This window comes from Aspergillus japonicus, assembly GCF_003184785.1.
Source record: "Aspergillus japonicus CBS 114.51 unplaced genomic scaffold BO86scaffold_8, whole genome shotgun sequence".
Taxonomy (NCBI): domain Eukaryota; kingdom Fungi; phylum Ascomycota; class Eurotiomycetes; order Eurotiales; family Aspergillaceae; genus Aspergillus; species Aspergillus japonicus.
This window is the reverse complement of record NW_020291645.1, coordinates 148,519-168,847: the sequence shown is the minus strand read 5'-3', so window position 1 is coordinate 168,847 and position 20,329 is coordinate 148,519. Positions and strand designations below refer to the sequence as shown.

General features: G+C 54.3%; 8 protein-coding genes across 8 annotated transcripts; 5 read left to right on the top strand and 3 right to left on the bottom strand.

Moving 5' to 3' along the window:
- Nucleotides 1–670: 670 nt before the first annotated feature.
- Nucleotides 671–2,561, top strand: BO86DRAFT_441436 (putative cytochrome P450 oxygenase; the record flags this gene model as incomplete). Its single annotated transcript, XM_025676259.1, has 5 exons — nucleotides 671–911; nucleotides 1,003–1,871; nucleotides 1,973–2,080; nucleotides 2,142–2,308; nucleotides 2,387–2,561. 5 exons carry the CDS (start codon nucleotides 671–673, stop codon nucleotides 2,559–2,561), a joined length of 1,560 nt encoding a protein of 519 aa, XP_025530489.1.
- Nucleotides 2,562–2,979: 418 nt separating this feature from the next.
- BO86DRAFT_441434 (sulfotransferase family protein) lies at nucleotides 2,980–3,874 on the top strand (the record flags this gene model as incomplete). Its single annotated transcript, XM_025676258.1, has 1 exon — nucleotides 2,980–3,874. The coding sequence occupies exon 1, from the start codon at nucleotides 3,047–3,049 to the stop codon at nucleotides 3,872–3,874; it is 828 nt and encodes a 275-aa protein (XP_025530488.1). The 5' UTR covers nucleotides 2,980–3,046.
- Nucleotides 3,875–6,096: 2,222 nt separating this feature from the next.
- Nucleotides 6,097–9,012, bottom strand: BO86DRAFT_441429 (alkaline phosphatase-like protein; the record flags this gene model as incomplete). The annotated part of the gene is made up of 6 exons (XM_025676257.1): nucleotides 6,097–6,610; nucleotides 6,686–6,796; nucleotides 6,866–7,619; nucleotides 7,679–8,338; nucleotides 8,435–8,720; nucleotides 8,909–9,012. 6 exons carry the CDS (start codon nucleotides 9,010–9,012, stop codon nucleotides 6,138–6,140), a joined length of 2,388 nt encoding a protein of 795 aa, XP_025530487.1. The 3' UTR covers nucleotides 6,097–6,137.
- Nucleotides 9,013–9,592: 580 nt separating this feature from the next.
- BO86DRAFT_441421 (serine palmitoyl transferase subunit) lies at nucleotides 9,593–11,260 on the bottom strand (the record flags this gene model as incomplete). The annotated part of the gene is made up of 1 exon (XM_025676256.1): nucleotides 9,593–11,260. One exon carries the CDS (start codon nucleotides 11,258–11,260, stop codon nucleotides 9,593–9,595), a length of 1,668 nt encoding a protein of 555 aa, XP_025530486.1.
- Nucleotides 11,261–11,847: 587 nt separating this feature from the next.
- On the top strand, nucleotides 11,848–12,864 carry BO86DRAFT_306378 (RTA1 domain-containing protein; the record flags this gene model as incomplete). Its single annotated transcript, XM_025667694.1, has 3 exons — nucleotides 11,848–12,049; nucleotides 12,130–12,222; nucleotides 12,290–12,864. The coding sequence occupies 3 exons, from the start codon at nucleotides 11,848–11,850 to the stop codon at nucleotides 12,862–12,864; spliced, it is 870 nt and encodes a 289-aa protein (XP_025530485.1).
- A 2,371-nt stretch (nucleotides 12,865–15,235) lies between these two features.
- On the top strand, nucleotides 15,236–17,096 carry BO86DRAFT_441419 (cytochrome P450; the record flags this gene model as incomplete). Its single annotated transcript, XM_025676255.1, has 2 exons — nucleotides 15,236–16,291; nucleotides 16,347–17,096. The coding sequence occupies 2 exons, from the start codon at nucleotides 15,236–15,238 to the stop codon at nucleotides 17,094–17,096; spliced, it is 1,806 nt and encodes a 601-aa protein (XP_025530484.1).
- Nucleotides 17,097–17,724: 628 nt separating this feature from the next.
- On the top strand, nucleotides 17,725–18,648 carry BO86DRAFT_386714 (LamB/YcsF family protein). Its single transcript, XM_025671410.1, has 2 exons — nucleotides 17,725–17,816; nucleotides 17,891–18,648. Exons 1-2 carry the CDS (start codon nucleotides 17,748–17,750, stop codon nucleotides 18,602–18,604), a joined length of 783 nt encoding a protein of 260 aa, XP_025530483.1. The 5' UTR covers nucleotides 17,725–17,747; the 3' UTR covers nucleotides 18,605–18,648.
- A 1,158-nt stretch (nucleotides 18,649–19,806) lies between these two features.
- On the bottom strand, nucleotides 19,807–20,163 carry BO86DRAFT_396841 (uncharacterized protein; the record flags this gene model as incomplete). The annotated part of the gene is made up of 1 exon (XM_025673438.1): nucleotides 19,807–20,163. One exon carries the CDS (start codon nucleotides 20,161–20,163, stop codon nucleotides 19,807–19,809), a length of 357 nt encoding a protein of 118 aa, XP_025530482.1.
- Nucleotides 20,164–20,329: the final 166 nt, after the last annotated feature.

The window sequence follows — 20,329 nt, the reverse complement described above, 5'->3', positions numbered from 1 at the left end:
TGGAGACCCAAGGACGTGGAAAGTTGGTCCAAAGGTTTGACCCAAATGATTCGACAACGTAGAATAAGCGGTAGCGTGATGTCAAACCCAAGCAAACATTCTTGTTGAATTTGGAACAATTTGCCGGAGTTCACTACGGGTTTTGAAATTCGTGGCGATGGAGGGTAAGAAGCCAGTGCCACAGGACAGACTCCTGATGGCTTACGGGTATTTTGACGCAGTCGATCGGTACTCTATGATACGCGTGACCAGAACAAATGTGTCAGAGACAGCGGCCCGGATTTGAACCCTTGGCAGGACTGTGGTGGATGTCGATCTTCCGGGTTTGGCAATGCGGAGACTTTCCAGGGGGTCCCATGTCACACCGAGCCCTAAAGTGATTGACATTCATGCAGAATCTGACACCACAAATTCTGCTCCCCTTACTTAGAACTGGCAGGCCTTGGCGCTGCCTGGTTGAATGTGACGCACCTTATCCTGTTGATATCTCTCCCGTCGACACCGTACCCTTGACGGCTGGAAGTGGTGGGATGCGCAATACCCCCGGACCACCACCACTGTTCAAGATGTCTTTGAAGGTAAGTCAAATATAATACCTGGTGTCCTGCATGGCAAGTGATTCTTAGAATAATCGGTCTTCTCTCCTTTCTCGCTCATCAAGCAACATAGAATGCATCCAGCCTCAATGATTGGTGCCTTGCTGCTTATCCGAGAGCACATGGTGCTGAGTGCCCTGAGCCTGACCCTCGTTGGCTTCATTCTCCGCAGTATATATCGTCTGTACTTCGATCCGCTGCATCATGTTCCTGGCCCAAAGCTAGCCGCGATTTCCCATCTGTATGAGTTCTACTTCGATGTCATCCGCAATGGCATGTTCGTTTGGGAAATCGACAGGATGCACCAAAGATACGGTAACGTGAATCTCCATTCGGTGGGATGAACGGGGTCTCCGCCCACCGTGCGCGAACCCTCCCTGCCTAACACGACATATCATCATGGTAGGACCCATCGTGCGGATCAATCCTCGGGAGGTGCACATCAAGGATCCCTATTTCTACGACGAGATCTATGCCCCGGCCACCGGGATGCGGGATAAGGACCCGAAGTCCGTCCACATCTTCAGTGCCCCCGGTGCGATGGTCTCCACCGTCGGCCACCACACGCATCGCATGCGCCGACGGATCCTTACCTCATTCTTCTCGCGACGCTCGATCGAGGGGATTGAGCCGACCATCCAGCGATCGCTGGACAAGTTCCTGAATGCCCTTCGCACTGCCTACAGAGAGGACAAAGTCCTGGACCTCATCAACCGACTGCAGGGGTTGACCGGCGACCTCATCACACAGTATGCGTACGGGAACAGCTACGAGCTTCAGGAGGAGGAGAACATCGGCAAGGGCATCGTTAAGGTGGTCCAGGAGGGGACAGACCAGATCCACCTACACCGATTCTTTCCCGTAATGGGCGCTCTCCTGCGCCTGATTCCCAAGTGGTTCATGGCGCGGGTCTTCCCCGCCCGAGCCCGCGTCTATGATCTGTTGGAGGGCGTTCGGGAGCAGTCTTTGGCCGCGCTGGATTCGAGAAGCGCAGCCCCGGGTGCCGGGGGTGGCCCCAAAACGACCACCATGTTTCATGCTCTTACGGATCCGGACGTTCCCCCGGAAGAACGGACGCTCAAACGCCTCGAGGATGAAGGGTTGGTACTGTTTGCCGCTGGCACCGAGACGACGGCGACCACGCTGTCGGTGGCCATCTTTCATATTCTCAATGATCCAGCGGTATTGAGCAAACTCCGAACGGAACTGAAACAGATCATGCCCACTCCGCACCACCCGGTGACATGGCGCCAACTTGAGAAGCTGCCATACTTGGTATGTACTATCCTATCTCTCTGATGATGCGGTCTTTTTCCTTTCCTTCCTGGTCATCCGCGAAGAGGCCCCTTTCTGATTGAGGTGTTTCCGTGGCACAGACAGCAGTAATTCACGAGGCTCTACGCTTTTCCGGAATCGTGATGCGACAGCAGAGGATGTCGCCGACGGAGGCCCTGAGATATAAGGACTGCGTTATCCCACCGGGTGTAAGCTATTCCTCGACCTCCCTGGCTCCGTAACGACGACGGACTCACGCGGGCCCAATAGACACCGGTCAGCACGATCGCATACTTCGTGCACAGAGATCCCACCCTGTTCCCAGATCCGGACAAATTCTACCCGGAGCGATGGATCCTGGCCGCGGAGCGGCAAGAGGGACTGTTGCGCTATCTAGTGACATTCGGCCGGGGCAATAGGGCCTGCCTAGGAATGAAGTACGTTTTTTCTACAACCCCACTATGTCTCGGGCGGTTTCGTTTGCGGCTAACGTCTTCCCTCTCGTGGCACAACAGCCTAGCCTACGCGGAATTGTACAATGTCTTGGCTACGGTGATTCGTCATTTCGATCTGGAACTCTACCAGACAACGAAGGAGAATGTCCGATTTGTGCGAGACAAACTGCTTCCGCGGGGCAGAGATGGGCCATGGCGAGTGCGAGTGAAAGTGACTGGGATTGTTGAAGAATAAGTGGTATTATACTTTCTGCTGTGGGTGTATTCGGCTCCATAGGGCATTGAAGCCGCCGAGGGGTTCGTAAGAAGCCATAGAAGCACTGCCCCCGGGTCGCAAGTTGTAGATCAAGAGTACTGTACCTGGGTGATTCCAACAATACATACTTTCTAGCTATCATTTTGCACGTAGTGGAGTTGCAAATCGCGCAGTCTACACCGACTGGACTCGCATGTAATTCTGATAAGATACATGCAGACATTGCACATCCCGGCATGTGTCACGCTGTAGTTACAGACGTGTCATATCCTGGCCTCTGTCATCTTGAAGTGACCAGTTGGAAACCTGGCGGGCAAAGCACCCCCGGCCAGCCCGCCTCTCCCCCTTGCGTCGACATTCGTCGGGGTTGAGGATTCTATAAGTCGAGCCATCAGTCACAGCACCCGGATAGTTTTACCCTCAACTTGTACCCTCCCCCTTCCTTCAGCCCCAACCCGAACACAATGGGTCAAGCCGCCTCAGCTCCCCAACCAGGGACACAACTCCAAGTCATCGGAGCGGGCCTGCCTCGAACGGGGACCGCCTCCTTCAGCGCAGCGTTAACCATCCTCCTCGACGGCCCCGTCTACCACGGCGGCACGCAACTCACCCGCGGCAGCCCCGGCGAGCTGAGAGCCTGGATCCGCATCCTCCGGTGCTGGCTGGCCGGCGGGGAGCAGTCGCCGCAGCGGCGGGAATGCCAACGCCTCCTGCGGCATCAGCTCGACGGCTACGCGGCCATCACCGACGCTCCAGGCTGTCAGCTCCTGCCCGAGCTGTTGGCGCTCTACCCAGACGCCAAGGTCATCTGCACGGTGCGTGACCCCGCGGCTTGGGAGAAGAGCATGGCGCAGGTGCACAGCTTTACCCGCCTACACTTCCTCAAGCTGCTCCTCCTTCCGCTGCCCGGCATGCGGCACTTCGTGGACTTCACCTGGCTCCTGCGCCGGCAGTGGTGCCGGCTCTATGCGGACGACCGCAGCCTGACCTCCGTCCAGCAAGTGCGCGACACGCTGATCCACCGCGGCGTCTACGAGCGGCATATCGCCTGGCTGGAGGCGAATGTCCCCGCCGACCGGGTGGTGTTCGTCGACGTGCGTGACGGGTGGGAACCGCTGTGTCGCGCGCTGGGGAAGAAGGTCCCCGCCGGCATTCCCTTCCCGCGGATTAACGATGCGGATGCGATTGCGCGCACCGGGCGGGAGTACATTCGACGCGCGATGGTTCGGTGGGTCGCGATCCTGGGTGTTGGTGGCACCGCGGTTCTTCTGCTCCAGCGATGGAGGGGTTGAATGTGTTTCACAATGGAGGACAGCTCGAGGGTGGCGAGGGAGTGGTGGAGATTACTTAATTTACCAAGTCTTAGATTAGGGTCGATGTAGCAGGTCCGACTGTATTCGCTAGCGAGCCGATGACAGCTCCAGTCCCCCTGGTTGGGGTCTGACCCTGAACATCCCCTGCGTATGGCATCGTCGTCAAAACGAATACCAAAGCTTGGCCTGCCCCGTCGACGGACCCACCAGCGCCTCGGCATTGAAAAGTAAACGCACCCAGCCTCTAGTAACTGTATTTGAAGCCTCCAGTTGAGGTGGGATATTCGACCGCATGGGCCTTCAGCACGGTTTCCTCCCCCCCTGTGCTTGAGGATGTGCAGCAGCACCAGGATACTCGGGTCGAAATGGATACGATGAATAACCGGAAAGGATAATTTGTCCCCCACCATATCCACAAGGGTCTGTTCCGTCCGTATGTGGCGGCCTTAGGGTTCAGGATGTCGTCGCGTATCTGGAAGATTCTACTGAGGAGGTTCGTCATTATGACGCAGCGACAAGGGGGGGGGGGGGGGGGGGGGGGGTTGTTTACCTTTTTAGGTACATATTGTACGCCCAGGGCAAAGAAAGGCCATTTCAGGGTGTCTTATTACCTCCTACCTGCACGGGCATGACGGCCAGATGAAACCAGCCTCCTCCCGTCTTGCTCAACACCATCGCCGATGTTTTGTAATACGGACGAACACTGCCAGGGTATCAGACCAGGGAAGATCCAGCCCCTGACCACGTTGCAAATTCAGGAGCTTGTCAACGGAAGCCTCGTCAGCACGCTGACCCTCTGGCTTGGACAGCCTGTTCTAAGCGAAGAGGTACGCATAGTTTGCGGAATTGATGGTCTGCGTGTCACGACAGTTGCTATGGGCAATCGGCTGGCCGTGAGGACGCCCGGAGGAGTCTTGGATATCCTCAATTGTGATTCGAGGCTTTCTGCTGGGTCCAGTATAGTTAAATTACTCACAGCAGAGAAGCGGTGTGCAGGACTTCACAATCATGCGGATGATGTTGGCCAGCTTGGACGGTATTCACAGTCACGGTCGAGACTCAGCAGGTATCCAACTTGAAGACCACAATCTGACCTGTTATAATGCTTAAAACTACGGAGTACAATTGGTGGTTTGCCTTGTGAGATGACAGGTAAGAGCATAGGCCCCCGCGGAATAAAGCTATGAATTGCGGGTTTCGGGCGCTGCAACATGACAGCTCTAATTTGCATAGTTGCAAATCCGCTCTTGGCAGAGCAACAATAATGCTAGCACTGAATTGTCATCTTACACAGATATCAGTATCTAGAGTCTAATCCTCCCCGAGCCCTTTGTGCTCTGTTCGATCCTGTTAGGATGTGAAATACATGGAGTTTAGTCACCGGAATGGCATGTTCCTGTTCATCAGGGCTCTTACCGCAAGTCACTCCAGCGCTATTGTCTTCCTACAGTTTTGTCAAATGTATGTGAATGTCGAATGTCACTCCAGCTGATAGAGGAAATGGCTACAGCTACAGCCGATGTCTACGCGATAAGACTACGCACCTGTGTTATATTAGCCTCTGGTGATCGTGGTCTGACCCTCTCTAAGTGGTTCACCAGTGTACCCTGAAGATCCAACACAAAAGCAATCCGCCTCGGCCTTGTGGCCAGTGAGTTGGTTGGTCGCGCAAAAGCCTCACGACACGCAGAGCTCCCAAAGCCAACCAAGCATTTGGCTAGTTCAACCAGATATGTAACCTACACTACCGTGTCGGTGGGCATGCGCAATGGAGGTGCTGCAGTGTTGGAGGCGGAATTGGGTCCATTTCGAATACCTCTAACCGCTGCCTCTAGCTTGCTAAGCCCTCCAGGACTATTGTAGAAAAAGGGCCGTGTTCCAATGTCATTGTTGCCTTATCCTTCTATAAGGGCCGCGCAATCAGGGTGAAGTCAAGCGTTGCTAGGTAAAGTAGGAGGCATAACGCCGTTCCCTAGGATGCTTATTCTTGTCCCAAGGAACCCTAAAGAGAACCACACGCCCATCTCGACAGGATCACCCACAAAATGAATCATTGTACACACGGCCTCTGTATCGTGGAAAAGAATGGAAAGGGATATCTCGTCAAGTGTGAGGTACATACTATACGTACTATCTCACTATAAAGACGCACCCAAGCAAAGACCTCCTGGCACGATGTTATTCGCATACATTAGTGGCACCGACCATTAAAAGCCAACCTGTTCCACGGTGCATCCTTTTCTCACAACTGGGCAACCGCCCAGAGCACGGTCGGCATGCCCATATTAAATAACAGGTGAAAGGGCACCGTCCACAGAACTGTATACAGAAACTTAGGCGCCATGACGGTCCAAACGACGGCCTCTTCCCTTCGGAGGTAGCATGCTGCCATGGCGCCGAGAAGGCCATACGCCACGAAGAGGGTCCGGAGTCCCAAGTGCTCAAAGAAGCCACTAGGACTTCTGCGTTCTCCCTGCCCGGTGGCAACCAGCAGTCGTAATCCATTACCACTCCACCAGATCGGACCAGCGTAGTTGCTGCAGAAGGTATGCACGGGGCTCAGCAGCCAGTGGTGGGCTTGAAGCCCGTTGAATCCCTCGGTGTATCGCAGCGCGGCAATCGTGTTCGCATTGCCGAGGGCGAAGAATGCGCTGTGGGTGAATAGGACGATGGCGAAGCAAACTTGAAAGGGGCTGAGGTGAACGGCGGAGGACACTGTGTCATGAAGCGGGGTCAGAGACATCTGTTTCAAGGATATAACAATCGGCCCAGGACAAGACCAATACGCACCAAGCCACTCGAGCTGAAGTCGGTAAATGAAAAGTAGCGGGATATTGGCTGGGACGGTCTGCATGATCAAGTATAAATTCAGGATTTCCAGCAGAGGGAGAAGTTCGGTCGCTGGAAATTGCCCATGTTAGCTGTCATCCAGAAGATCGACAATATCAGGATGTTCCCTTGCCAACTCACCCTTTTCGTTCTTCAGCGACGCGTCCCTGGCATGAGAGCGCAGGGCCACGTAGCCAAGCCCTATAGCCAGACTCACAAAAACAAATTGTGCGATCCGCGTAAGGGGAAGTTGCTCCAGAATAATGCCCTGCAGCCATTCGGGAGCGCGATCAATGAGACCGGGGCGGATTCGGGCCGCAGATGCGAACTTAAATACAAAGATGAACAGGAGTACTGCTCGGTGGGCGAGTCCAAGAAGTGGGTTGTCTTCAGCATCACGAGTGACGTTCCGCCTGCTCTGCGCTGCGAATGTGTAGGAGGTGTGGAGGAGGGTCACCGCAATCAGAAGCCAGAGACAAAGGGGACGTCTATCCAAGAGACCCAGAATGCTGTATACCTCTTCGGGTGAACTCCGGTCATGGATATTCCACCGCTGCGCGAGTAAATGTAAGACAACGGGGGTTAAACTACGGAGGCCTACAGCGTAGGAATGGCAACCGGTAGTGAAGACTACCCAGCCCATCCATACTGTAGAGCTCCAAAACCAAAAATGATGCTCAGCCTCCACGAGATATGGAAACAGCAAAGCAAGGCTGTGGCCAAGTTGAAAGAGGTTCAAGACCAAGAAGTCCCGGTTCAGCGGCAAAGTTGACTTACAAGTAGCACAGGCAAGGAGGAGTGCGATCACAGCGATTGCAATCCCGTAATGGAGAATAGAGACTTGGATATTTCCGCTAGTCGCATTGTCCAGTGCATTCTGAAACTTTTTGCTCATCTACAAAATCTCGTCAGTCATGCATGTCGCGCGCCGGCCAACGGGAATGGATTTGTTACCAGGGAAAGCTCTGCTAGGCTTTTTTCATTGAGAGGCTCCTGTGGTAAATGATGCCTGTCAAGGTCGGTCTGGCAAACATCCATCCCAGTATCCGACTTGCAGAATAACGCACTGAGATGATTGAGATTCTCAAGAACAAGATTGGCTCGATCTTTGATATCGCTCCACAGATCAAGAAGTTCATGAGCGAAGACACCAATGCTAGCGGAGGGTATAGGAATCCCCAGCAACCCTGCCATGGTAGGTACAACATCGACCTGACGGATGACAGTGTAGTAGTCAAAGGCACCAACCGTCGGCGCCACAGGTGATTCATAGGTCCGATTGAGCAACTTAAATTGCGGGGAGATGAACATCATCGCAGCTGACACTTCGGGATCCGATGCACCTCCATGACCCCCCCACCGATCCATGCCATGGTCACCCCCAGCCACGAACAGTGTGGAGTCTAGATGGGCCTCAGTCTCGAGAGCTTCATAAATCTCTCTGATAATAGCATCCATTTGACGTTGCTTTGATGCCATGAAATCACTGTCCGCACCGCCCATGTGACCGACGTGGTCAATGCCGGGAAAGTGAAGGACCAGTGCGCTCCAATCATCGCGTTGAAGCTCTCTCATGGCATTAGTGGACACATTCAGGTCTGGTGAGTGAATATCCTATGCAGGCTTCAGCGTTGCACCGGTCAACCGATGGGTCCTTTTCCTCTTCCGTGCGCGGAAGAAGAGGTGGGCTCCTGGGACTTCGAAACTCACCGGCACAAACAACGGTGAGATAGGACATCCTCGATCGAAGACCTCAGCAAACAGCTGTATCCACGTGTCGTCACCATAAAAGACTAGTTCTCCCCTTCCAGCAGCCTTCAATTGCGCTAACCACGTATCCGTTGTTTCGGGTGTGCCGGGTCCGTCATCGGCGTTGTGAAAAACGTCCAAGAATATGGAGGGTGAGCCAATGGTCATGGCCTTGACGCATGCCCTAGTCAGACTTGGAGAGCCGGTTTTCATAGTAAAAGGCATGGCTGCACCGGAGCGGATCAGTCTTGGATATCATGTCAGCTCAGGGGATTCTGATGGTAGTTTATGAAGTCGCCGACGGATTGATGCCTACTCTTGCGTGAATGAGAATTGAGACTGTGGGCTGTAAACAAAGTCACTGCAATCCTTTTTCTTAGTATCACGTGGTGGTTTTAAAAAGTTGTCGCCACCGGCATCTGTTTCGAAACCTACCTGCGGAGCGCATCAATAATCAAAAACACCACTTTCTCAAAGGAGGCACTTCGCGAGAGGACGCTCCTATCTACTGCTGCTCTTCTCGCCGATGAGGGGGCCATGGGTCGGAAAAAGCCCAAGGTGAACACAACTGTAGACGCAAGTACCAGTCCATTGGCAAGAAGGAGAAGAGCTCCACGGTAATGCCAACCCATGGCGTTAAAACGACTGATGGAATAACAGACTATAGACAGAGATAGTGATGCTGACGGGTAGAATCCCACGTCGGATGCGCTGTATATGTCGATCTAACTGCGTCGTAATATCTGTGCCATTGGCGTCGAGGTTCGCAATGCCCAAGGTATAAACCGATTGTGCTGAGTAGAGGCGGCAAAGCTATCCGGAGAGTCTGATATTCCCAACCAATGTTGCAAATTCTAGAACATCGAGCTACTAGGTACAAGAACAGAGGTACTGGTAGTACTCCGTACTCCGTAGCGAGTACTGTACAGTACATGGCGGACAAAATAAGTTTTTTGATGGGTCCAATTCAGCTGCATCTCTCATAATATGACCTGTCTTGCACAATACGAGCATTGAATGGATCGAGTAGGTGAGCCGTCGATCCCCAACGATCCACCATCCGACGATCTGGTCACATTGTCTGCACATACAGCTTCTCTTCCCATCCAGGCCCTTTTCTCAATACAAGCGTTGTTGTACATCCTGGACTCCGCAGCGAATTACGTCCTCCAATTTCCACCTCGGTGGGATTGAGTTTCCATGCGCCGACTGCTTGGTTCTACAACCCAATCCACCCGCAACGCCACTGGAAAACTTCAATCTCAGAATATCCCCAATCTCGTCACACGCCGCCAGAACGCGGTTGAGATCCTCCAGGTTATGCGCTGCAGAGACACAGAAACGCACTCGACACAGCTCGAGCGGAACGGCGGGGAATGGGACCACCACCACCGAGATCCCACGGGCAAGCATCATTCGTGAGAATGCGGTCATCTTACCCGGATTATACAGAATCAACGGGATGACGGGGGAATCGTCGTTCCCATAGACAATGAACCCTAGCCGCTTGAGGCCGAGGCGCAGGTAACGCGAATTAAAGGCCAGGCGCTGCAGTCGTTCTTCCTTCTGGCCCGGCAGTAGCTCACCAGTCAGGATGTGAAACGAAGCGGAGATCTGCGCCATTAGAGCCGGGGCTATAGCTTCACTGTACAACACGCCCGCATTCACGGCGCGAAGCTTGCGCACGATCTCTCCATCTGCTGCGATATATCCTCCGACGGCGCCAAAGGATTTCGTGAGCGTGCCCATTAGGATGTCAACCTCCCGCGGGTCAATGCCAAAATAGTCGCAGACGCCTCGACCCTCCGGACCCAGTGCGCCGATGGAATGTGCCTCATCTACAAACAGGTGGAACTTGTACCGGCGCTTCAACGCAATGATGGCTGGAAGATTGCAGAATGTGCCCTCCATTGAATACAGCCCCTCGACCACGACCAGAATCTTCTTCCAGGGATGATAGCCACTCCTGGGGGCGGTCGCGGTGGCCGGCTGTCCCTGTGAGATTGCCTCCCGCAACCTTGCCTCAAAGGCCTGCATGTCGTTGTGTCGGAACGCCACAATCGATGCGCCCGATAGGCGCGCCCCGAACCGTAGGGAGGCATGGTTGAGCTCATCCGAGAGAATTAGGCAGCCCGGTCCGACCAATGCGGGGAAGATGGTTGCGTTGGTGCCGAACCCAGCAGAAAAGACCATGGCGGATTCCTTGCGAACGAACTCAGCCACCAGCTGCTCGACCTCTACGTGGAGATCCAGGCCTCCCACGTCAGCCCGGGCACCGCCTGCGCTGATGCCATACGCGCGAATCGTCTCTTCAACGCGATCCGCGCAGGGTCCCCTGGACTGAGCAAAGCCAAGGTAGTTGTAGGATCCCAGGTTCAAGGTCTGAGTGCGGGCACCGGTGAGCTGAAAGGATTTGTTGTTGTCGCGTGTGACTCGATCAAGCAGCGTGATATACCGTCCGGGGACACCCGTGGTGGGACGGTCCAGGCAGTCGGCTAGACGTACCTTCATACGCCGTGTATAGACGCTCTCGCGGGCAGTGAACCAGGGTGCATATCCGTTCCAGGGGCGGAGATGCCGGTATTTTTCCTCCTTGAAGTAGATTCCGAAGAAGTCTCGGATCAAACCGATGAGATGAATGATTGTATAGCTCAAATAAGTCGTGATGACGTAGATGCACGGGGCCCGGTCGGCAATGAGATCGGTTAGGGGCTCCTTCGAGGGGCGAGGGCAGTAACGATGGCTGGCATGACTGATCGGACCAAATTGGGCAGGGTCTTGTTCCATAGAGCCAGAGATCTACGACAACCTTGAGCGGTCGCCGTATCGTCGATTGTTGCCCTGGTCGGTGTTTCGCCAGAATCGGGACCTTATAATGCAGTTGAAATGTCCGAACAAGCATTGTATGCTGGGAAGCAGGCTATATGCTGCTGTTCCATGATGAATTGTCATATATGGTCAAGGCAGTCAAATGTTAGTAGGCTAGGAGCTGTCTCGGTCATTCCGAATAGATATATCACCTACCGACCGGCAGATGGTACCTAAGCCTATGTGACATATTGCAAGGTCTTGCAAGCATGAATCGTGCCGAGATCCTTCGAGGCTCAGACCTGTAAAGAAAGACCTTCCTGCTTCGTCACGAAAGACACTCGGGAGAAATCAAGGGGAATTGGCATGCAGATGCAGGTTGTATTGAGGGTGGGCGTAGATCTGAGATGGAAATGAGGTCGATCATCCCCTAACTGGGAATAGGGTTCGAGCCCCTTGCGTCGTGCTCGCTCTTAAATCACCGCGGTGAGGACACATACATGAGAAAACCCGTAGCATTGGTTTCATCATCACTTGTTGACCTGCCTTTACTAACCCATCCAGCGATGGCGAACTCTGTTACTGATCTGACGACTGGCTGCCATGCTCTGATTGATGGATACGGCACCCCGTACGGCTACCTACCGGCCTTCGCCCCGGGCGTGGTTTTCTGTACCTTGTTTGGTCTTCTGGCAGGAGTACACGTCATCCAGATGGTGATATACCGACGGTTCTGGTGGACCATACTTTTTGTGGTTGGCTGTTTGAGTATGTACTGCCACCAAGACGCGCAAGAGCAGGCCTACCCCGGCGGCGTGGCTAACCCTAACTGTTGATCCTTGCAATAGCTGAGGTCCTAGGATGGGCCGCCAGGATCTGGACCACGCGATGCCCGTACAACCTGAATGCATTCCTCATCCAGTTCTCCACTCTGATCATTGGTGAGTGACGCCTCTACTGGTTGAAGAAAGCCAAGTGCAGAAAACTTACTACTGATTCATCCACCAGCCCCCACCTTCTTGACCGCCGGTATCTACATCCTGCTCGGGTGCTTTGTGCAGATCATAGGTCAGAGATCTTCCTTCCTCAGTCCGCGCAGCTACCTCTGGATCTTCAGCGCCTGCGATCTTATTTCCATTGTCATCCAAGCTGTTGGGGGTGGCATCGCTTCCGCGGACTCCAAAAAGGTCAACGGCAACCTTGACCACGGATCCAACATCATGCTCGCCGGCGTGGTATTCCAGCTCTTTTCCATCACGATCTTCATTCTCTGTGCCTGGGACGTTTTCTATCGGGTTCACCGATTTCGCCTATCGGTACCGGGCGCATCCATCAGCCTCTGGCGCGGGGTACTAACCGCAGCGACCGTCTGCATCTACATCCGATGCACCTACCGCACTATTGAGCTCGGACAAGGGCCGGGCGGTTATCTTCTCCTGCATGAGAACTATTTGATCGCCTTGGATGCTGTGATGATGGTGCTTCTGGTTGGGATCTGTGCCGTCTTCCACCCTGGTTGGCTCGCTCCTCGGAAGGAGTTCTCGCGTCTCAGTGAGGTTCAGTTACTGGAAAGGGTGGATTGACCGAAATGAGCGCGATAGCGCACAACCCATGTTCCGCTTCGAGCACGAACTTCTGTCCAGCATCCGTTCGCGGGGACGGGTGACCAAACTCAATCCTGTCGATCAGATCCTCTAGTTGCCTCTCATTTGTGATGTATACTATTTTTCTTCCGTGAGTGTGACTCGTCTCTTTCTTTACGCCGTAAAAGTGGGAAGTGGGGCAATCCGCGGTCACAATGCTTCGCTCGCATGGTACCTAAATACCTAAAGGGTATATGCAGGTGGAGCTGTCAGGGACAGCCTGCAGCTGAGATCGAGAGGCACCATCAATCTCGGAGCAGGTACATATCCTCTTTTAGACAGATCAGATATTGATCAATCGTAAACGACATGGGGCTCTCGATCCAACCACGATCTTTTGTTGACATCAAGAGACAAATATCTTCTGCCGTGAGACCTCTGGGGCTTATCGCAAATTTAGTCTACACCGCACTCGAAAAGGCGAAGGGGTTAGAGACACGCTTCAATAAATTCGCCTGGGTAGTAAGATCTCGTGAGGATGACAGTTTCCGATCAGGTGAATGTGCGACAATCCATTGCGTCACATCAGCTCGGTAAGGGCGCAATCCCATCCCTACCGGTCAACTCGAATACCACGATGAATGTTAACGATCATTGCTTGAGGATTCTCACTACTGGTCCTGGTCGCGCACCTATTGGCCGATCAGCATGCTTTCATCGCAGCTCTTCAGGCGCCAGTCCGGTGCTGGGGGTCCGACAAGGGCACAGTACATCCTCGAGATGTATTAGACGATTGGGGCTCTCTAGTGGTCTTCTGCTTCGTATTCATGCTCGCTCGCCCCCTCGTAGCGGACCACCTCCTACAGCCGATTCTACGCAAGTATGGTTTCGGATCCCAGGACTCCTCCCATCTCGCAGCCCTGGGCTGGAAGGCCATCTCGCGCGGTATCATGATGCTATATGCCCTAGTGCGTTTTTCACCCCGCTTTCACAGCCAGGATCACACGGCTCGCCACTGACTGTAAGCCTATCCAGGGCCTTTGGTACAACACGCCAGACCTACTCAATCCCCAGCAACTATTCCAGGACTGGCCACAATCCCAAATCACCCATCCCATGCAATGTTTCTTCCTCCTTCGCATCGCCTTCTATCTGCACCAGTGCCTGGTCATGGTCATCGAACCGATCAAAGATGACTTTATCGACAAGTTCCTCCACCATCTTCTGACCTGCGTGGTGGTGGTCACCTGCTGCAACAGCCGGGTATATACCCTGCTCTATGGAATTCTCCTCACCGCCGATCTGGCGGACTTCCTTCTCGCCGTATGTCTCCACAAGCATCAGAGTTGAACTCAGCAAATGCAAGGTCAACAGTAAGAGGATGTGCTGACCGACCGGCCAGTTCGTGCAAATCCAGCGATGTTTGCAGTATCAGAAGAGCCTCCGAATTTCGCTCGTCGTCTTCATTGTGATCTGGGTCTTGACCCGACACGTGATGTTTGCCTCTCTACACTGGAGGCTGCACCGCCTGCTGCCGGTATCCGGGGGTTGTGATGCTGTAGTGACGGGACGCATGATGCTCGATCCGGGGGCGTCCGGATGGGAGAGACTGGCCTCGCAGGCGCAGGTCACGCCAGGCGCTGTTTGTCTGTCGCGGAATGTGAAGTTGGTGTTGTCCGGTATTTCGATCGCGTTACAGGGGTTGTTCACGATCTGGACGCGCGATTTCATTCGAGTGGCGGTACAGGTGCACAATCAGTGTCGCGCTGGCGAGGCGAGAAGGAAGGCTGCAAGGAAACGAACCTAGTCTTTTCGAGGGTACATGCTCAATGTAGGGCCAGACTTCTGTTGTCGGTAGTGGTGCATTGAGGAATTGAGTTTTGTGTGTCTCAGTAGCTGCCTCTTAAGTGGCTTTGTCGTCGCAAGATCATTAGGGCGTGATAAGCAAGACTTTGCAAGAGTGGAACACTAAATGGCAAATGGACTGGATCATAACACGAACCTCTTCAGAACGGTACCTAAGTCAGTCCTCTGAGTAAGAGTGGCTGCAATTGAACCTGTTTCGGCCTCAAACTTCGGCGTCATAGACTAGAAAGCATCGGGTAAGAATTCGAGAGATTTTGGCTATAATCCGTGTGATGTGTCATGCAGACGCGTGTATGAAAGAAAAACAAAAAAACAAAGGAAAGAAATATCCCGAGCCCCGTCCCTGCATGACTGCCGATCGATCGAGTCTGCAAAGATTGTGACACCCCAAGTAATCTGGTCAGAAGGGGTCAGATCGGCGGTACCTGAAGATAACAGGTTTGTCATAAAAGCATACAGGCAGTTCACCAATTTCTAGCTTCAACGTCTTCCACCTCCCGTCAAGATGGACTTCAGCTCGGATGTTGTGACCAACGGTGTAATTGTAGGCCTGTTGCTTCTGGCTCTACACCAGGTCTACATCCGCCTTCTGCTTCCCCGGCCGATCCGCGATATCCCCCACAATGCAGCGTCTGCCCGGAGGCTGCTTGGAGACCTCCCTGAGCTTCAGAAGGTGATGGCACGTACGCAGGACATCCAGTCCTGGCTTCTGCAGCAGACGCGGCATCTGCAATCTCCTCTGATCCAGCTTTTTCTGGACCCGCTGGGCAAACCCATCGTGGTGCTCAGTGATCCCCGAGAGGCCCTCGACCTACTTCTCTACCGCAGTCGGGACTTTGACCGTACACCCATGGTGCAGGACATCTTCTCCGGTCTGTCTCCGACGCACCATATCACCATGAGTACTGGCTCCGAGTGGAAAAGACACCGCAATCTGGTGAAGCATCTGGTGACCACGCCCTTCCTTCAGCATACCGCAGCACCTGCGATCCACACGTCTGTCCTGCGGCTGGTCGAGCTGTGGAGGATCAAGGCGCGGGTGGCCGAGGAGTCGTCGGCAGGCTTTGCGCCCCAAACGGATTTTCAACGCATGGTGCTTGACACGCTGTTGGAGATATCATTCGGACGCGACTTTCCGAAGGACGGGATCTCATCGCAAATCGAGCTTCTCCGGAGCGGCAACCCCGGTGGCAGGCCGACAGTGAACAGTGGGCGGCAGATCATCACATTCCCCGAGTCAAGTCCCCACGAATTCATCCGCGCGCATGGAGTGCTCAGTGACGCCATTGAGAAGAGTGGGACATCACTGTTCCCACGACTGTCATGGTGGATGATGTCCCTGCGACCCCGACTGGCCAACGCCCTCCGGGTCAAAAGCCGGGTCACGCGGGAATGGCTCGAGACTGCGGTCTCCAGCACTGTCTGCGCACCCGACGATTCGGCCTCAGACCTTCCTGGCCGGACCCAATCGTCGGTCGAATTCATGATTCAGCATGAGAGGGAGCTGGCAAAGCAAGAATCCCGGAAGCCGGATTACATGTCCCCAGCGATGGAGGATGAGGTGAGTCACGACCAACCCCAAACCTTCCCCAACTGCTAAACTACCCCCCAACCAGCTCTACGGTTCCATCTTCGGCGCCTCCCATAGCACCGTGTTTACCTTAGCCTGGGGCGTCAAGCTTCTATCAGATCATCCTCAGGTGCAGCGCCAGCTCCGCGAAAGCCTGCGCGCGGGGTTCCCCGAAGCCCTGCAGGAAGGACGCCCGCCCAGCGCCCTTGAACTATCGGCACGAACCATCCCCTACCTCCACGCTACTGTCGAGGAGATGCTGCGGTTTGCTCCGACCGCGTTCATGATCGACCGCATCGCCATCCGGGACACCGAGCTCCTGGGCTACGCCATCCCCAAGGGCACCTGCGTCTGGGCCCTCAGCAGCGGGCCGGGATTTACCTCCCCGGCGTGGCCGATTCCCGCCGACAAGCGTAGCAGCGCTCTATCCCGGACGACGATGGCTACGCCTACCACAAAGCCGAGTCACACGCGGCAAACTCCCAGTACCGAGTGGGTGGGCGATGATCTGGACCGATTCGTCCCGGAGCGATGGCTGGTCGCCCCCGCCGGTGACGACGGCCCAACGACCTTCGATCCGAATGCGGGCCCAACCCTGGCCTTTGGGGCCGGACTGCGCGGCTGCTTTGGGCGTCCGTTGGCCCAGCTGCAGCTGCGCATGACGCTCGCGCTGCTGGTGTGGCAGTTCGAGCTCCGGCCGTGTCCCGAGGCCCTGGCGACGTACGCGGCGGTCGACGGGCTCTTTCGCCAGCCGAAGCACTGCTATGTTGTTTTGGGGAGGTTGGGCGGTGAGTAATTTGCATAGAGAGTCGTCGTTCTATGGGTTGGCTCTTGTGAGTGCATGAATATTCAGCACGATACTACCGCCTCGTATCTGTCTGTGCTGCAAATTTATATGTTTCTTTGACCATTGGGGATCCGCTCTTGGCTAATGTAAAATGGACAAATTGCCAATTCCCGGAATACGAGCCTTCGTTGACATATAAATTGGTACTTTTCAGTTGTTTTCCTTGTCTCATGCGAGACCCTTCATTACACCTAGGAATGAACCACACGAGAAGCCTTCTGAAGTTAACAGTCGTAGTGGGAGGAAAACGGACGTGAATGCTTCTGAACCACCGAACCCCGCAGCAAACCCCGACCGAGCGTACAGTACTGATCCATACATGTAAGAACAAACGCTTGGATTGCAGCATCACGTTACGTCAGTCGAGAGAGCCACTATACTGGTTAAGTAGTTACAGTACAGTAGTACAATCCACTTGTTCAAGAAAATACGCACAAGTGGTGCTGCTTTAAGTACAGTTAGGTCAAAAGCACAACGACGATCAAGTAAAGTACAGTCAAGTAAGTTACACTATCGTGAAGTTACCCGTTACTTAAACACCAACCCCGCCGCCATTCCGTCCTTCGCAAATCCACCCAACCCCAACCACCCCCATCCACCATGTCCGGGTTAGCACGCAAGTATGAAATCAACGCCGATATGGGCGAAGGCTTCGGGCGCTGGAAGATGGTCAGTAGCTCTTGTCGCTCTCGTAACTGTCAAATGCACCCACCAGTAACCAACCGTCGCCGCCACGCCACCAGGGCCCCGACGAGGCGCTGATGCCGTTCATCGACGCCGCCAACATCGCCTGCGGCTTCCACGCGGGCGACCCGACCATCATGCTCCAGACCATCCGGCTGTGCAAGCAGCACGGCGTCAAGGCCGGCGCGCACCCGGGCCAACAAGACCTCTTCGGGTTCGGACGCCGCCGGATCGAGGTCGACCCCAGGGACATGTACGCCTCGGTGCTGTACCAGGTGGGCGCACTCCAAGCGATGCTGGACGCGGAGGGGATGCCCCTCGCGCACATCAAGCCGCACGGGGACCTGTTCTTCTACATGCAGCGCGACGCGACGATCATGCGGGCGGTGCTGGAGGCCTGCGCCACCTTCCGGGTGCCCGTCTACGGCGCCCAGAACCCCCAGCAGGCGGCGATGTGCCTGGAGCTGGGCATCCCGTTCCAGGGGGAGATGTACGTGGATATCGACTACTCGCCTGACGGCCGGCTGCTGCCGGTCGCGCAGTCCCGCGTCCCGACGCCGGAGCTCTGCTACGCGCGGGCGCGGTCCGCCGCGTTGACGGATACCGGCAAGGATATCGAGGGACTTGAGTTTCGGTTTGGGTTCGAGGGGACCCCGTTCAGTATTTGTGTGCATTCGGACCTGCCGACGGTGTTGGAGAATGTGGCGGGCGTGCGCAGGGCGGTCGATGAGGCTAACCGGCTGCGGTTTCCGCAGGAGGCTTCGGCGGCTTGAAGGGAGAATCGTAGAGTACTGTACTGTACATACTGGAATGCTCAATTGCCCCAGAGTGAAGTACCAGATTAGAGAGAATCCGCGATCACGTAGCTGTACTCCGTAAACTGACTGTCAATTGGATGCGTGTGAGGCCTCGATCACCATTCAGATTGGCAGTCATTGCTATGGTTGCAGTCCGGCCCATTAACCGTACCTGCTCGCGCCTTGTACGCTGGGAAAACGTGACAGAAAATAACATTGGCCGATTGGTTGGTTCTTCGGGGTCTGATTCGTTGATTTCAGTGTGTTTCCTGGTGGTTATTAGACCATTCTTCACATTGTCCTCACACTCGGGCCGACCGGTCCATCGCCAGGGTATGCAGGGCATGCGACTCATACTCCAAGTCTTGTCGTGTGTCTCTGGTATCTTATCTGTTATTCAGCTTGCCCCGCACTAACTACTAGGTAGTGATTACCCCGCCGTTGTACGACACATGACACATGTGTGCTGTACACGGAGCGGACGAATGAGGGGCAGAAGCCAGATTTTGAGGTACTACTACTGTACCTTATCTTTGCGAGATATCCTGTTTGGGGGACGCGAGTCTAGTCATTTTGGTGGACGCCAAGGTGTGGAAAGTACAGGTTAACGTCGGCGATATACTGAAGAAAGACCAGGTAACGGCGATTCTGCAGGTAATGAAGATGAAGATGGAGATTCGAGTCTCGGTGGAAGAAACACACTGTGCCGCCCCACGTGACTGCCATCCCTGGTCGGCCCGGCACCGTGGTTGCCCCAGGCACCACACTTATTCCTGCCACTCGCATCGGCTAATTCAGTTGTCTACGTTACACATCTATTCTCTCAAGTAGCCTTCTTTTGGTATGATAACCAGTTGCTGGTAACTATCAAGCTATACCTTTAACCTTTCGTCATGTTTCTTACTCGATTAGTGGAGCGAGAGCACAAGCTGAACCTATCACACATTCTTCTGTCTTCTTCGGGATGTCAACACGTGCGTGAATAATTAGCAATCTAGTCCACCCACTGCCCCATATTGTAAATCCACCTCAGCATTGTCACTGTCTCTCTTCAAGCCACGATACACTGGCTTATCTTTCTCGTGTCTCGATTGCCGACAGCTGGCATCTCAAAGACCGAGCACTGAACTGGAAGAATAGCACTAAGACTCGACGCAAGCACTATCTAAACTCACCCATCACCCCAATACAAGTAAAAAGGCTCCACCATCATCACACACAGGTATGTAAACTTCAGTGTCAATCGGAAGGGCTGCCATTTCCGGGGATACTAAATAGTGCTCCCAGGCTTCCTCTTGCTGCTCCTCCACCTTCAGATCGATACCGGCTGATTCGCACTCCGTTCTCAGAACAGCCAGTGCGTCCTCGTCAATCTGGATCACGTACAGCTGGATTTGGTTCAGCCGGGCAAAGAGACCTGGGCCGTGCCGGACCAATCTCAAGAGCTCCGCCACCAGACTGGGATAATCGCAGTCTTCAATATCGGTAATCCCCAGAGACTCCAGCGACGCGGGCAGTATATCCAGAAGTAGCATCTCAAGCGCCTCGGCTGACTTTGAAGCCGAAATAAATTCTTCGGGTCTCTGTCACTTTGACTTACCTATAACCAGTATAAAAGTACTGATCAGTGAGCCGAGACTGAGAAGGAGGAGCAGAGTGTCGAAGATGCAAGGACTTCAGCTTGATGCGTTGTGCTGCTCG

What these genes read in the sequence shown, in the direction of transcription:
- BO86DRAFT_386714 (XM_025671410.1), top strand. Translation starts at nt 17,748, where the DNA reads ATGTCCGGGTTAGCACGCAAGTATGAAATCAACGCCGATATGGGCGAA. An exon ending in GCTTCGGGCGCTGGAAGATG is followed by an intron (nt 17,817 to 17,890) that starts GTCAGTAGCTCT and finishes CCACGCCACCAG; the next exon opens with GGCCCCGACGAGGCGCTGAT.